This window comes from Atractosteus spatula, chromosome 4, assembly GCF_055471065.1.
Source record: "Atractosteus spatula isolate fAtrSpa1 chromosome 4, fAtrSpa1.hap1, whole genome shotgun sequence".
NCBI classification, from domain to species: domain Eukaryota; kingdom Metazoa; phylum Chordata; class Actinopteri; order Semionotiformes; family Lepisosteidae; genus Atractosteus; species Atractosteus spatula.
Window position 1 is genome coordinate 70,846,376 of NC_142709.1, and position 17,548 is coordinate 70,863,923.

Consider the following 17,548-nt stretch of genomic DNA (forward strand, 5'->3'; position numbering starts at 1 on the left):
TTTTAACTGTGTCTCTTGTGATAATGGGACTTCACCTAATACCACAGATATGTCTTGCTAAAATACTGTATGTAGAGGCCTCATTAATATATATTTATGTACAAAATATTTTTATTTTATTGTAAATTTTCAAGGTACACAATATTATAACATCTTTATCATCTTAAGATAACAGCTGTATCTATCTACAGTGTATTCCATGGTGAGTTTGAACACAGTAGTTCTACTGTATTTAGATGAAGCCTTGAATTTCAACTGTTTGTAAATAAAATGTGATTTTATGTTTCTAAATGCATTTTTGTGATTTTTTACCAGTCAGATTTTAAAAGCTATTTTAATATTAACGCATTAAATATAGAAAAGTTTTCAGAGCCACCCTTTCCAAAAACAACATTAAAACAAATACTATAATGTAAAAATTATAACACTGAATTTTATATAAAAATGCAAAATAATCATCACTGGTATTGAGTGTTAATTCAGAAATCCAATATCATACAATAAAGTATCTGAGATTTTGTACAATTAATATATGTAATTAACTTGTAATATTTAGTTATTTGTTCAATTTAAAAATCGTACAATATTGCTTCATTTTCACATTTACATTTTTTCACAGTTTTACATTCACAATCCTGTATTATGCCTTTTTCCATTTATATCTCTTTTTAGTAATATTTTGAACAGATATTATCGACTATTAATAATGAAAATAGTAGCCTTTTATATATGAACAGGCTTTCCGTTTTTAGTTTATTACGTTTATAAGCAGCAGACTCCCTCTTGTGGGAGTCCGAAGTATTTCACTTATTTTAAGAATTCGTCTAAACTAAGGCAACTGTAAAATGTCAAATCAGCCATAATTAAATGCAATATATATATAAAGAAGAGTTAGGCTATTTTTTATTAAAAAAATATGAAGGAACTATAACTGGCCTATACTACTACTTGTCACAAACATACTTTAATATTTGTATAAATCTGTTAGAATTACAGTTTTGTATTTGAGGTTTAAGTGAGAACAAAGGTCACGTACAGTATAAGAACACTTTGTGATATATCATTTAAGGTTTCCTATACAGTATGTGTTCCATTATAACCATGACCCATCTATAGTCTGCAAGGAGATATACTGTAATATGCTTTTGCAGAGGATGTTTGATAAAGTATAAAGTACAGATAAAGTATGTTTTACATGAGCAAAGGGTCCTGTTCGTGTTTCACGGTAACCATAGCCGTTTTTGCACTCACCATTGACATATAATTTTATTTTTCAATTGACCACAGGAAAGGTCAAAGCTCGAATATGACTGAAAACTATGGGATCGATCTATTTTATTCATTTGTTGATTATAAAAGCTCGGGCTGTTATTCACGTTCCCCTGTATTTATTCACAACAAGACAGACGTTTTTAAAACACCAAAACCCTTAAAACGTTAGAAACGTATTAAAGTATCTTTTATATCTAATTATGAAGATCATTTATATTATATATTACGTACAGTATGTGATTGACATATTTTTCAAATCAAACCTTTACAAAAAAAACATACAACCACTACAGATATTACTGCTAAATAAACAACTGTAAAGGGAAAGGCACAAGCGTTAAATAGTCCCCAGTCTCCAGGATATTGTATTGAGCAGAAACTGGACAGCTCCGTGGCGCTGAGTCTGAAAATACTCTTTACACTCCGGAGACTGAATACCCTGTACCTAACATTTGTCAGATAGATGCCTCCGTTGTGTTGTTTTGTTTTTTACTTAAACCTTTCGCATTTTCTTTTGATTGTTCGATTTTTATAATTAATTGGTACATGCTTATTTTATGCACGATGCGCACGGATTCTATTTCCTCAGCCTCCTCACGCTGAGCTGATCAAACCGACCCCTTGGGAGACAGCGGCTCAGTTAGTTCCTACTGGCTGTGCTTCTCATTAAAATAAAGCACAAGCACCTTGCGGATTGTATCATATATAAAATGGAAAATGAAATACTGTACTTTCATTTCATTCAGTTTACTTTGATTCTACAAACTACGTCGTAATGGACGCGAACATCCTAACATCGTTAATGTTATTTCATTCGTTTCAGGTGGACGGCGATTTGACGTGCAGGATCCTGGGCAAATATACAATGTCTGGTTTATTCAAAAACGGCGAATTAGACATCGGTGGTGTGTTCCCAGTTTTTGCTACACATGAGGACAGCCATACGTTGTTTGATGCTGAACCACCAACCACAAAGTGTGTTGGGTGAGTTATAGAGTGTTTGTTGGACATTTCAGAGCTATACAAGAAAAATGTCCCTTTTGAACATTTTACTTTATTTATTGTTTAATATAGTATCATTGTATCATTTTATTTTTCATTCTTATTGATGTCATACATATTCATTTAATCCTTTCCATAATCTGTGAGGGTGCGAGAAAGCTAAACACTAAAATATTGTATGTTCTTCCCACTCGTGACGGGATTTAATTTCTCGCTCGGTTAAAGGGGGGCAGTGAGTGAACCCGTCAGGGATAATAAATCCTAGCAAATCAGACCTAATCTGAACAGAAACACAAGATGAAATCTGGAGCCAGTGGACGTGCCTGAGCTTTGGAGCTGTGAGGTATCATCGCTGAACACGATACACCCGTGCCGCCTGTTAACCTATCGTATCTCATTACAGCTTCGACCTTCGTGTGTTTCGATGGGTGCAGATGATGGTCTTTGCCATAGAGGAAATCAACACGGACAGCAGTTTACTGCCAAACATCACACTGGGATACAAAATCCTGGACAATTGCGATTCTCCGGCTGAAACTGTGAGAGCGGGTCTAACCTTAGCCAACGGACCAGAAGAAGTACAAGAATCTAAACCCTGTCCCTCGCCAACCACTGCTGTGATCACCTCTAACTCCTTACACATCGCCAGAGCTATTGGTCCCTTCGGTATTCCTTTGGTAAAGCTCAATGTTATTTTTCTTTTCGTTTTAGAAGTCTTCATCTAAGACCCCCAACTTACAGTACTGTTTTATGTTGCACATTGATGCTTGAAGAGTTTTTGTCCTATTTTAAAGGGCATGTTTTATCAGGTTTTCATCAGTATGAGGTTTTGATAAATTATTTAAATGTTTACTTAGAGACAGCTTGCCTTTATACTATAATACTGTGCTCTTAAAAAAATTAAAATATCAGTTTGTAACTTATATTGCCCTTAGGTGAAGATTAATTATTTTTAAATGAATGGGTGAAATTACATTTACAACAAGGCTGTAGTTATTTTAAGTATGAACAGGTTACTCAAAAGTGAATGAATTAATGCTTGCTTTTACTTTATGTATATTCCACAAGGTCAGCTATGCTTCAACATGTTCTTGTCTCAGCAACAAAAGAGAGTTCCCCACATTCTCCCGCACTATTCCCAGTGATTTTTTTCAGGCCAAAGCTTTGGCTCAGCTTGTTAAACATTTTGGATGGACGTGGATCGGAGCTATCCAAGCAGACAATGAATATGGCATATTTGGGATACAGTCTTTTACCAAGGAAGTTGCAAAATATGGAGTTTGCATCGCCTTCACTGAAAATATTTTAAGCACCTACTCGAGAACTGCAATACTTCAGATAGTTGAAACTATTAAAAGGACAACAGTGAAAGTCATATTAGCATTTGTCTCAGAAGATGACCTGTACCCTTTAATGCAGGAGATTGTCAGGCAAAACATAACTGGTATACAGTGGATCGCAAGTGAGGACTGGGTAACAGCAGCGAGACCCTCCACTGTAGAATTCTTCAGATCTTTTGGTGGTACAATTGGGTTTGCAACTCGCAAGATGGCAATTCCAAAGTTCAAAGATTTTCTTCTCAATATACGTCCATCTGTTGATTCTGCAGAATACACCTTAAATAATGTATTCTGGGAAAACATCTTTGGGTGTACTTTATATTTTACAGAGGAGACCTTCAAATTAAATATTTCAGAAACCAAGTCAAAGATATGCACAGGAAACGAGAGATTGGATCAAACAGAACACACTTTCTTTGACGTCTCGCAGCTAAGAGTGACATATAATGTACACAAAGCAGTTTATGCTGTAGCTTATGCACTTCATGGCTTACTGTTTTGTGAAAAGGAAGAAAATAATACCATTAGACTGTGTGGAGATATTGCAAGAATAGAGCCCTGGCAGGTGAGTAAAAGCAAATTGCAGGTCTGATCTGTGTGTGAGTGTCTGTGTACAGGGTAACACAACAGTGGGACAGAAAGAAAAACGTAGAAGTCTAATATCTATGGGACAAGGTGCTGTGTGTACGTTTCAGATTCTGAGGCTTTTATCATGATCTTAAAAAATAGGAGATGTAAAGAATAATTGAAAATACAAATAATCCTTATTTATCACCGGTAAAAATAATCTCCAAACCACTTACAATACATAAAATAGTACATTTGGCAATGAAATAAATTTAAGTTGGATCAAACCTTAAATACAGTGCTGTTCACTGGCAGGGACAAGCAAATATGTGAGGAAGCAAATATCATTATCTTGTCCAAATTAAGATGCATAGAATTATGTGACATTCAAATGTTCACATCAGAAAGGCAGACTGAAAGTGTTGAAACAGCTGCTTTGGTATTAGGTTTAGTGTGCACATAGATCTGACTCTCATCTGCATAGAAATGATCTGACCAAATAAATGAATACCTAACAGCAGAGGGCCTAGTAAACACCACGCGAGCTCATGCACAAAATCACCCGTAGAAATGAAGTGCTGACATTCAGAAAGGTAAGATTAAAAATGTTTAGCTTAGTGTCAATTACAAAAAAAATCCCCTGCTAAAGAAGAACGCCAATATTTGCTGCATCATAGGACACACTGAGATCTATGAAAATGACATCATATAGTGCATATGAATAAGCTACCCCGAGGAGATCATTGGCCTCTTTAACAAAAACAACTCCATTGCTATTGAACTGTCTTTAGACAGAGTGAAAGAGTTCAAACTGTTTATTTGCAGTGATGTTATTGCACTGCATATTATTCTGAAATATTCACAAGAGAAGTTAGATATACTAAGCTGCAATAAACTAAGTTTTAGGTATTTTTCCAACACTGTTAAGGTCACTGAACATATAAAAAGAGTCAATTTTATTAACCGTTTTGGAGAAGCTGTGTACTTTGATGAGAACGGAGATCCTCCTGCTGCCTATGACATTATAAACTGGCAACTCAACAAAGGAGTGGTCAGCCATGTGACAGTGGGTCACTTTGATACATCACCAGATGGAGGCAGTCAGCTAGTGGTTGATGAGGACAGTATTGTCTGGAGCACTGGGAGAGAGGTAAGCACAATTTCAGATCTTGATACAATATTTAAAAGTTGTGGTTTGTATCTCAATTATTCCTTGAAAACTACGAAAATGAAATTAAACAATGCATGTTTAAAACTTCTTAGTTCTTTAGAAATGCCTTACAATTGTAGAAGTAATACATGTATTTATTTAAATAAGGTAATTTATATAGTAATCTGTTCTCTAAAGTATATCCAAATTTTCTCTCTTCAGGTTCCAACAGGAGTGTGTTCTGAGAGCTGCCCCCCAGGCACAAGAAGAGCAGCCAGGAAAGGCCAGCCCATCTGCTGCTTCGACTGCATTCCTTGTGCTGATGGTACCATAGCAAACACCACAGGTATGAACTATACAGTAGGAAGAATACATCCCACATTTCCAATTTTCTTTTAATTATTTGGAATTATATGGTGAAACATCCATCCATTTTCTAGACACGTCCTCCCATTCAAGGTCCCAGGGGACCCAGAGCCTATCCCGGCAAGCAACAGGTGCAAGGCAGGCTACACCCTGGATGAGATGCCAGACTTTTTGCAGGCAGACACACTGAAACAGACACGCACAAACTCACACTTAAGGCCAATTTTCTCAGAAGGACTCACTCATACCTAGGGCCAGTTTTACCAGTATGTTTTTGGACTGTGGGAGCACCTACAGCAAATCCATGCAAACACAGGGAGAACACGCCAACTCTCCAGGGGTAGCGGCCCAGGTCCAGGACTGACCCCAAGGACCCAGTGCAGCAAGGCAGCTATGCTATCCACTGCACTACCACTACCCTGTGGTAAAACAGCTTCTTTCAAAATGTGTTAATCACAAGCTTGGCAAGCAGTGTGTCCCTGTTTCCCTGACAGACATTTGAGCAATAGAAGATGCCTTATGCTAATACTGTAGGTCACTGTAGTGAGATTTCTAGTGCAACAACAGCCCTTGCAGCAGTGCCTCCTATTTATAGGCCCTGCTGTGGGTGGTGGTAGAGATGATACAAGTGGTGTCTTTTGGCAGGAAACAAGACTTCCATCACTAGAGGCAATGGCTGTCTCTTTACTTCTTAAAAGAAGAGTCCATGGAATAAAAGCCAAGCAAAAGCAGAATGCGGATTCTAGGGCACTTACTAGACCAAAAAAAAAACCCAAATCACACCCATGATAACAACTTTGCCATGCTTACAAACAAAATACAGAATGAATTTAAGACACAAAGCACTTACTGGAATGGCTGGAGAATATATCACAGAGATGCTGTCCTCTGTGAACCTCCCCTTGTTTTGCCTTTGCATTCCAAGGGTGGCATTGTAGGATTGTACAGTAGGTAAACTGGCAAACATCATCCTAGGCACTTGCTACCTTATATAAATAATATTATAACACAAAAACTGCCAGACCAGATTGTCTTTTTACATTATTTGATTACAATGGAATTCACATTGAAAATCATCTTGCAGATTTGTATCTATTATTGTTATGAGGTACGGATAATGAAATATTATGTATGGATAATGAAATATTAGTTTATACATTGTCTGTAAATATTATTTTAGTACTGCAGTTGTGTTCTTGTCCTTCAAATGTTTTTAAATACAAATAAAGTTAAATCATTCTCTTAGTAATCTTGCTCTCCTTTAAGCTCTGAATAGGCATTGTCCAATGTTCACTCTTTTCCCCTCAATTCTCTTCAGGTGCAGCTGAGTGCATGGAATGTCCACAGGACTACTGGTCTAATGATGGAAAAGACAGCTGTATCCTCAGAGACATTGAATATCTTTCCTACTATGATGCAATGGGAATCACACTCACTACTGTGTCATTGTTTGGACTCTGCTTGACAGTAGCCAGTATTTCAGTCTTCTTTTCCTTCAGAAACACACCCATTGTAAAAGCCAACAACTCTGAACTCAGCTCTCTCCTGCTGTTCTCTCTGCTGCTGTGTTTTCTCTGCCCTCTTACCTTCATTGGGCAGCCAACAGCCTGGTCCTGTATGTTGCGTCACACAGCCTTTGGAATCACATTTGCACTTTGTATTTCCTGTGTGTTGGGAAAAACAATAGTTGTTGTAACAGCTTTCAGAGCCACTCTTCCCAACGACAACATGGCAAAAAAGTTTGGGCCAGTTCAGCAGAGGATCATAGTTTGTTCTTGCACAGCTATGCAGGTTGTAATCTGTGTGCTGTGGCTTAGTTTGAAACCTCCCTTCCCTGACAAAAATTTTAAACTCAGTAATAAAAAGATCATTTTAGAATGTAACACAGGATCTGAAATTGCATTTTATGCAGTACTGGGCTATATAGGCCTGCTTGCAGCTACTTGTTTGGTGCTGGCTTTCTTAGCCAGGAAACTGCCTGATAATTTCAACGAGGCCAAGCTGATTACTTTCAGCATGCTCATCTTCTGTGCCGTTTGGGTCGCCTTCATCCCAGCGTATGTCAGCTCACCTGGAAAATACACAGTTGCTGTAGAGATTTTTGCTATTTTGTCCTCAACATTTGGCCTGCTGTTTTGTATTTTTGCTCCTAAGTGTTACATAATCTTGCTTAAACCAGAGAAAAACACAAGAAAAAATATAATGGGGAAAATGTCTTCCAGAAAACTGTAATGAATAAAAACAACCTCTCATACAAAATAAAAGTGATTTCATTATTGCAGCACTTCTTCTTACATTATTTACATTATATCTTACTCTTGTATAGTAATAGAATTATTATTGTGTGGTAGTGATGTATTTTTAATATAAATAATAATTGTAATAATAATCAACATTCTCATTATGTCAAACAATAATAATTGATTACTTTAGACAACATTTCTTTGCATACAAACATTTTCCTTCTTTTCCCTGTGAGTTGGTCTACTACTTAGCACTTACTATGTGGTACCCAACTGCCTCACTTGCAATACAAACGTATTTTTGCCAAGGGTTAAAAACTGACACTCAAAATCAATTAATTTAGTGTCCCAATTGGGATATCAGCATAGAAGACTAGTTTCTGTTTCGTTTAGTATCTAACGTGCATTTTCTGCTTCAAAAATAACCTAACGGTAAATACTACAGGATTCGGTGATAAAAAAATAATCAGTCTTTAAATTGAAGCGTTTGCACATGTTAATTGGCACTAGAATTGGAGTCTGTCTGGGCTTCTTATTCGTCTGTTTTACGCAGCTTTGCTTAGCTGAATCAATTCGTAAGCTACGGGAAAAGGTACTATCAGCACCAGTTTTGACAAAAGGTACGGTATATACTGTACTGTAGTTTCTATTATTTCAAAGAACGTTTGCCAGGCGGAATTGTTCAGAGATTAATTCTACACACCCCCGATCAGTTTTCTTTCTTTTTACTTTCAACGTGGAATGAGTCTCTACACGTCGCTCTGGTCCAGGGATGATGTACAGTACATGACACATCCTAAAATCCAAAGCGAGGGCGGTCACGACGCACAGGGTGAGTAAAAAGGCCTTGCGCGCTACCGCTAAAATAATGACAATTATAGATCACATTTGTTTTTTCAGAGCAGGCCAGATGAGTTGCAGATACACAAGAGAAAAATAAAAAGTATTATTTGCTACTGCAGGTGCTGTAGTTTCCTCTGCGTGCCTGAGCCCCGAGACGGACTGGAATCCGCTCTAGTGTGTATCCTGCCCTGCTCACGGCTCGCAAATGCGGATAAACCGGTTACAAGAGAGATGGGTGGATAATCTTAAAGGTTTATGGTGCTTAATGGTCGCAAATGTCTTCACAAACAACGCACAGTAATAATAATGCTCTAACAAAGAGCCACTTAGTAGGTCGGAATATGTTTAAAATGTTCAATCCTGAAGAACGCGATTAGCAGACTGCTGTCGTTTAAAGATATCTCCTGGCACCTGTTCGGTGCGCTAGAGTATGTATTCAAGAAGCCAGCAGCTGATTTTCCAACCAGTGCCTGTGGCATTACAAAATTCAGAATGTGAAATTCAAAATGTGGGATACAGCCAGTATACATGGCTTGAATACAATGGTACAATATTCCTCACAATGTCGGGTGTTTGGTGAAGAGCCGAAACAGTGGTCCCGTGTTTTGCCAGTTCGGGCAGGGATTAGTTTTCTCCAACCGCGCTTGTGCGCTTAAAGTTCTTCCGTCCAAACCAGCTCATTTTCCGACCTGATTCACTGTTTATAGCCTTCTGTGCGGTTTTTTCGATTTTCTGTTCAGGTACTGTTACATCACCTCACACAGAACACGCAGTCGCCTTTGCTTAGCGTGTAGTCTTTCTCCCCCGTTAATTATTCCTCTGTATCGCGTTATCTCATGTATTTCCAAAATGTGGACATAATTATGAATTGTTATTGTTATTGGTTATATTTTGTATGTTATGTTATGTTATATTTTATTCTGCCAAGAAAATTTTCCAGACAATCTTTTAACAACGTTGCACGAACTCCAAGTGATCCTTTTCTAAATCCAAAATGTAGAGCTCATTCACTATGTCTGGGATTTAATTGAGCATTCTTTTTTTGTTTTCATAAATCATTAGTAATTATATAATAATCCCGCTGGAACTGTAGAGTAACCTATTTCTGTTTTACTGATATTTATTGCTTATTATGGCGTTTTGAAGACTTGTTTCACTGAGAATAAGACTACACTTATGAACACTGTACTGTTTTGTACACAGAAACGCCCCTCTGTTCGAGGAGCACAAGGCGATCGATCACACTTGACAGATTCGTTCCCAGCGCATCTTGTACTCAGGGGCTATATGAAAATTAGAAAGATGTTATTAGTGGACTTCGTCTACTTCGATTCATCCAGTGTGTTACTCTCCCTAGTTCACAGAAAATCCGCTCAGTAGTTCTCAACTTCTTTTCCACCAACGTAGCGTTATTTATTTATGTGGGTAGCTGCGTCAGCATGCGTAGGCTGCAAAGGAACAAGTAATAGGTTTATTCCATGCTGAAAAAAAGAAGAAAGAGAACACAACGTTTCGGCCGTGGAGCCTTCTTCAGGTGCCACCTGAAGAAGGCTCCACGGCCGAAACGTTGTGTTCTCTTTCTTCTTTTTTTCAGCATGGAATAAACCTATTACTTGTTATTTATTTATGGTGGGATCATCGCATAATTTCAACACAGAAATACACTGCAGTGAGAGATTAAACATAACGAGTAGGCTGCACTTTCTGTATTTAACCTGTTCGAAAAGTTCTAAACTATTCGGGTGGGTGATGAACAATTCAATTTGTGGGATTAAATTCAGTAAACGAAATCACATTTAATCCATTGGTATTATCCACTATCTCTGTCAGTCTTACGTTCATTCTAGGAAATGTTATAGTAAATAGTAGCCCTACAGTATATGCTTTACTACGGAATTCTGCAGTTATATACGAACCCGACAAATTTACAATACTGCGAAATACTGCTCAGTATGCGATTTATATACACAAAAGACTTAGAAACTCAGTACTCACCAAAGGGAACGGTTTCCTTTTATATCAGAGGCGTATAAATTTGTTCCAGGTTTTCTGTTTTCACCTGCTGACGCGCCTCATCGTGACTGTCCCTGTTGCAGCAGTGCGCAGTGCGCAGTGCAGGATGCTGGGGAGGTTTGTAACCCCTGGGTTATTCAAGGACGGGGACATCGTCATCGGCGGAGTTTTCCCCATTTATCTCCAACAGGAACAAGTCCATACAAACTTCAAACTAGAACCGGAAGAAACAAACTGTGTCGGGTAAGTTTGTATTTATGCGGAAGATAAATTATTATAAATCATATCATTCTTATTCTTATTTTTTTCTCATTCTTATTCTACAGGTTTGACCTTAGAGCATTTCGGTGGGCACAGACAATGATTTTTGCAATTAAGGAGATTAACAAGAACTACAATTTGCTGCCTAATGTCACTCTTGGCTATCGGATTTTGGACTCTCCAACACAAGCCATTAAGGCAGCACTCTCCTTAATTAATGATCAAAATGAAATCCAAACTAACTCTACGTGTCAAAAAGTAATCCCAGCGATTGTAGCGGAGGCTGGGTCCTCACAGTCAGTCGCGATTGCGAGAACAGTTGGTTCATTTGGAACACCTATGGTAAGGTATTAAAACACACTTTTACTTGTCATTGTTACACCTACATACTGTACATTATACCTTTTTGGAAATCTGGATACACTGGGCAAAATGCATTTTCCGCCTACACTGGGAAGGTGGAAGTTTAGGTTGTCTTTAAAGTATATTATTAGTTAATTTTAAAGTATTTTTTGTTTTTGTCTCCATCTGTCCTTCAACATGGTGTTAAAATGCACCAAACATAAAAAACATCATTTAAGATTTGAATTCATACTCATGAACAATTTAACAGTATGATATACTGTATGTGTACCGCTATTAGCGTCTTCAGGCGCATTGAACTTCATTCGACATTTGGTCAGAATCCTCACTTTCGTACAGTTGACAGGAAACATGAGGCAAGTTATTAGAAAGAGAGCACTACGGATGTTATCTTTGTTTGTTTCTACGTTATTAGGTCAGTTACTTTGCCTCATGTGCATGCCTCAGTGACAGCGGCAGTTTCCTACTTTCTTTCGCACCATTCCTAGTGATTATTATCAGGCCAAAGGCTTGGCTCTGCTCGTTAAGAAATTTGGTTGGACTTGGATTGCAACTATAAAGGCGATAATGAGTACGGGAGGAATGGGGTGCAAACTTTCATGGAGGAAGTTGAAAAACATGGCGCCTGTGTTGCCTTTTCTGAAACCATTTTAAGGACACATCCAAGAAGCAGGCTACTCCGTGTGGTGGAAACCATTAAGAAGTCCACAGTGAAAGTGATACTTGCATTTGCTCCAGAGGGCGATGTGTACCCTTCAATGCTGGAAGTCATGGCACAGAACATAACTGGCATACAGTGGTTTGCAAGTGAAGCATGGATAACGGCAGCAAGACCATCCACTAAGGAAATATTTAAATCTTTTGGTGGTTCTATTGGATTTGCGATTCGCAAAATGGCAATTCCAGAAATGAAGGAATTTCTCCAAAACATGAGCCCCTTCCCAAATCCTGGCAACAGTTTTGCAGCTGTGTTCTGGGAAAATATATTTGGGTGCATTCTGCATTTGAAAGAGCCCTACAAACTGTTTTGCAAAACAACACCAAACTGTGCACAGGAAATGAGAGATTATTTGAAACAGAAAATACTTTCTTTGATGTCACTCAACTCAGAGTGTCATATAATGTATATAAAGCAGTGTATGCCATAGCACACGTGCTTCATGATCAGCTCTTTTGTGATAAAGGTGATTATAATACAGCTGAACTGTGTGGAGATATTTCAAGAATTGAGCCCCGGCAGGTGAGACATTGAAATATTTCTCTTTGTTTTGGCTTGGGAAAAAGAGAAAAAAACAGTAATTGTAATAATTTTCTAGCTACTGTAATTCAAAATTCATGATGTAGTGTTTAAAAATTAGAAAGATGTTTTCTAATTTAAAACAAAAAACAATAATATCATGTTGTGGGCATTGAGCTTGGCAAAATCAAGAAAACCGCAACATGGCACACATACAGTATATTCACTTTTCTGTTGAAAATCACTGTCTAACTGAACCAATTAAATCTCTTATCTTTCCACTGGACTCTGCAGCTTTTTAACCTCCTTACTCAAGAGCAGTCATGACTGACTACTTAAATAGCATACATGTACAGCACAACTTAAAAGTATTTTTTTAATTTCCTGTTTATTTTACATCTTCAAGGTCTATGAACATCTATAAAGAATAAAATTTAAAAACCGCTTTGGAGAAGTGGTGCACTTTGATGAGAATGGAGATCCTCCTGCTGCCTATGACATTATAAACTGGCAACTCATCAACGGAACTGTTAAACATGTAGCAGTTGGTTATTTTGATGTAACAGCAGATACAGAAAATCAGCTGGTGATTGACGAGAACAGCATTGTGTGGAATACAGGTATAAAGGTAGGAATGCTTGTTATTGATTGTAGAAGTAGCAAAGTTGTGAGTACATCATTTCCTTAGACATGTAAACTATAGTATGTGAGCTGTGTACAGTAACTAACCCACCTTCACCTAAGTAGCACGGTATTTAACTTCAGTAACGTAATGCTAATAAAATTAATGAACAACTTTCTGTTTTTATCAAGTCAATCGTCACGTGCGAAAGGAGCACTTTGACTGACTAAAGATCAGTCCGAAACAAGATGTTTGTTAGTACTGTAAATACTGAAAAATTGATTATTTTTCAAATTCACGTATGGCCCATGATGTTAACACTGAAAATATTGACACCTTCAAAACGCATATCCTATCCTAAATAAGCAACATGAATATATGTAAAAATGTTTTTTTTATTAAGGTTCCAAAATCTGTGTGCAGTGAAAGCTGCCCTGCAGGTACAAGAAAAGCAGCCAGGAAAGGCCAGCCCATCTGCTGCTTCGACTGTGTCTCTTGTGATGATGGGGCTATATCTAACATCACAGGTATGTTTAGCTAGAATATGAACTATATTTTCCTAAAATATATTTATATACAAAATAATTTTATTTTATTGTGACTTAATGTCCAAGGTACACCATCTATAGTATACTCTCCACATAATTTAGACAATTTAGTTTAGCCAATTTAAGTTAATAATCCTGTTTCTTGTACTGTCTGAGGATTTAATTGCAATTCACAACATTGTATGCTGAACATCTGAGCATGTATGTAAAATTGTTTTATTACTATTAAGCTGAAGAAACATTTGTAAGGAAAAAACAAGCAGAAAGTATGACTCAAGCTAAGAAATGTCTGATAAATTACATTATTTGTGAAAAGCATACACTTTGAGCTTTCTTCTCCATTAGTCAGATTTTATAAGCTACTTTAAAAAGAACTGGTTATTAAAAACGTTCAAACAAAGATATAAATAATTCTTATTTTTAATTTTATCATAATTTTTATGTTTTTTAATTCAGGTGCTGCTGAGTGCATCAAGTGTCCACAGGACTACTGGTCTAATGATGGAAAAGACAGCTACATCCTCAGAGACATTGAGTTTCTTTCCTACTATGATGCAATGAGAATCACACTCACTACTGTGTCATTGTTTGGACTCTAATTGACAGTTGCGACTATTTCAGTCTTCTTTTCCTTCAGAAGCACACCCATTGTAAAAGCCAACAACTCTGAACTCAGCTCTCTCCTGCTGTTCTCTCTGCTGCTGTGTTTTCTCTGCCCTCTTACCTTCATTGGGCAGCCAACAGCCTGGTCCTGTATGTTGCGTCACACAGCCTTTGGATTCACATTTGCACTTTGTATTTCCTGTGTGTTGGGAAAAACAATAGTTGTTGTAACAGCTTTCAGAGCCACTCTTCCCAACAACAACATGGCAAAAAACTTTGGACCAGTTCAGCAGTGGATCATCGTTTGTTCTTGCACAGCTGTGCAGATTGTAATCTGTGTGCTGTGGCTTAGTTTAAAATGTTAAACTCAGTAATAAAAAGATCATTTTAGAATTTAACACAGGATCTGAAATTGCATTTTATGCAGTACTGGGCTATATAGGCCTGCTTGCAGCTACTTGTTTGGTGCTGGCTTTCTTAGCCAGGAAACTGCCTGATAATTTCAATGAGGCCAAGCTGATAACTTTCAGCATGCTCATCTTCTGTGCAGTTTGGGTCACCTTCATCCCTGCGTATGTCAGCTCACCTGGAAAATACACTGTTGCAGTTGGGATTTTTGCAATTTTGTCTTTGACATTTGGTTTGCTTCTTTGTATATTTGCTCATAAATGTTATATTATTTTACTGAAGCCTGAGAAAAACACCAGAAAACATATAATGGGTAAACTGCCTTCCAAAAGACTTTAAATGACATATTACAGAATCCTTATTAAGATACAAGCTTTCTCTTCCACATTCAATGAAAGGAAAAAACAACCAGTCTTTATAAAAGTAATTACTCTTAACCTGGGAAACTGAAACCAGCTTATCTGGCTCAATTAATGATGTTGATTAAACATGGATAACTTTCGTTTTCCTGTACTAACTGATATTTAATAAAACTTCTAGACTAGAACAATGTTAGATTTTTTCAGAAATAGTTAAGTAAACATTAAAAATCCCCGTTTTTCAATTATTTTGTTTTCCATTGTATTTAATTGTTCCTCAAATCTTTATTTTTAGAAAACTGGTTTAAGCGTCCGCTCACTGGATTTTGCTATTGTGGGACACAGATAATGTTAAGTGGGGCTGTGCCTGTCCTGGCTGCTCACTGAGGATTGTCGAGTCAATGTGGATGGGGGATCTTTATCGAGATGATTCAACTAAACGGGTATTCGGGTAACAGTGGTAGAGGTGTGTGATAGCCGTCACTCTAAATAACTGAGATAAATAAATAGAAAAAGCATACCGAGGAGACGGTTAGTTTCGGCGCTTTCGTGCACCTTTGCTAATTGTAAACTTAAAGAGTGAAGCTTATAAAAAAAACCAAGATAAGGTATTAATACGAATAGTAACGAATAAGCGAAAAATAAAATAACCTCCTCCAACGCAAAGTCTTTGTATTTGTAACTGAAACAAAAAGTAAACATGATTTACTTTCAAATCAAACTGAACATTGTTCGCGGCTGCGCCCTTACAGAAAGACGGGACTTCGGCACATTTTTCCTAACATTAAAGAAACTCTGAAACATCACATACTGTACGGTACAAGCAATGTGAGTAGCGCAGCGCACTTCCATATTATTACAACAAATCAAATGTTATTTACACCGAATCAAACCTGACCGACCTGTAAATAAATAAATATTGAGAGGAGGCGGTTAGTTTCAGGGTCTCGTGAGACTTTGTAACCGCTGCCCTGCTCGCGCTCCTCACTGAGAGCTTCCGGTCTCGAGCCGGCCTGTACTGGATGAACAGGAGGACAGAAGAGGTGATGGCCATGCCTTATTTACTGTACCTGCCCCCTTGCGCAGGAGCGAGAAAAAAAAAACATTCAGAGCTCCTCCTGTTCAGGGGGTCTGGCCGCACTGTGTCATGTGCTTTTGTCTTCTTTCCTGGTGCAATAATAATGAGAAACACAGGCGATGTTTGTGAGTTTTGTGCTCAGTTTTATAGCCTTCAGCCCTCACAGGCCACACTACTACAGTTCACAATGCAGTATATTTCTGCAAACAGCATCACGCACGTTGACAACGACAACATACCTGCAGTATACTGTATATTTGTAATGGTTAGTGTGGCTAAGGATCTGCGCCTGTGGCTGGAAGGTTGCTGGTTCAAATCCCACAGCTGGCAGAGGAATCCTACTCCGTTGGGCCCCTGAGCAAGGCCCTTAACCCCAACTGCTCCAGGGGTGCTGTATAAATGGCTGACCCTGTGCTCTGACCCCAAGCTTCTCTCTCCCCGCCTGTGTGCATGTGTGTCTCGTGTAGAGCAAGCTGGGGTATGTAAAAAGACAAATTCCTAATGCAAGAAATTGTATATGGCCAATAAAGTGATCTGAACATCTGAACACTAGTTGAGGTTCATGTTGGGCTCCCAAGCTTGGAAGACTCCAGAGATAGTAAGAATCTTACTAAAGATAGTAAGAATCTTTATTTTGTTTCTTCCCACATGTCAGTCCGGTTGTAGAATAACATGTCGCAAAGAAACTTTAAATTCGTCGGATACAGTGGCGCAGACCCAGATAATCAATACAGTATGTGACAAAAACCGAGGTCTTCAAAGTATTGTCAGAATGCAGCCTACAGCCTATATAAACAAACATCACCTGCTCAAAAACTGGCTATATAACTCCAGACTGGAAGGTGGCATTTTAGTTCCAATATGATAAAAATACCTCCGTGTAATGGACATCTTGCAAAAAACAAGAAGTCTGCATCACACTTTACTCCATACTGCGCAGGCATCATCGTCATCCTGCAGTTCAGACTTCAGATTGCTGCTTTTCAAAAACCGGTGAGCCCCTTTAAATCCAAACCCCTACATATCATCTTGAGGAAAATAAAATGAAAACATGAAATGAAAATGAAATTAACACCCTAGTGCATATTTGTAGACATCTATGATCACCATCATGTTCTGCCATTTTACATTGACTTTGTTGTTAAAGGATCTAGGCAGTAAGCCCCATTTTTTCCAGTGATTCTCCATGCAAAACTTTTATAAATATATAAAACCTATATAGGAAAAACGTCTATAGTGCTTTTCTGCACACTCTACCCAAAGCTTTTGACGT

General features: G+C 37.9%; 1 protein-coding gene and 1 pseudogene across 3 annotated transcripts; both read left to right on the top strand.

Annotated features, from left to right (window-relative positions):
• Nucleotides 1-2,047: 2,047 nt before the first annotated feature.
• On the top strand, nucleotides 2,048-7,929 carry LOC148837117 (extracellular calcium-sensing receptor-like). Of its 3 annotated transcripts, XM_088913939.1 has the most exons (6): nucleotides 2,048-2,256; nucleotides 2,678-2,951; nucleotides 3,343-4,179; nucleotides 5,110-5,331; nucleotides 5,554-5,677; nucleotides 7,016-7,929. In XM_088913939.1, exons 1-6 carry the CDS (start codon nucleotides 2,048-2,050, stop codon nucleotides 7,927-7,929), a joined length of 2,580 nt encoding a protein of 859 aa, XP_088770065.1. The 3 variants fall into 3 exon arrangements, with proteins under 3 accessions (XP_088770065.1, XP_088770066.1, XP_088770068.1); XM_088913940.1 differs by lacking the exon at nucleotides 5,110-5,331; XM_088913942.1 differs by lacking the exons at nucleotides 2,048-2,256; nucleotides 3,343-4,179; nucleotides 5,110-5,331 and having other exon boundaries at nucleotides 2,709-2,951.
• A 752-nt stretch (nucleotides 7,930-8,681) lies between these two features.
• LOC148837118 (extracellular calcium-sensing receptor-like) lies at nucleotides 8,682-15,177 on the top strand (annotated as a pseudogene).
• Nucleotides 15,178-17,548: the final 2,371 nt, after the last annotated feature.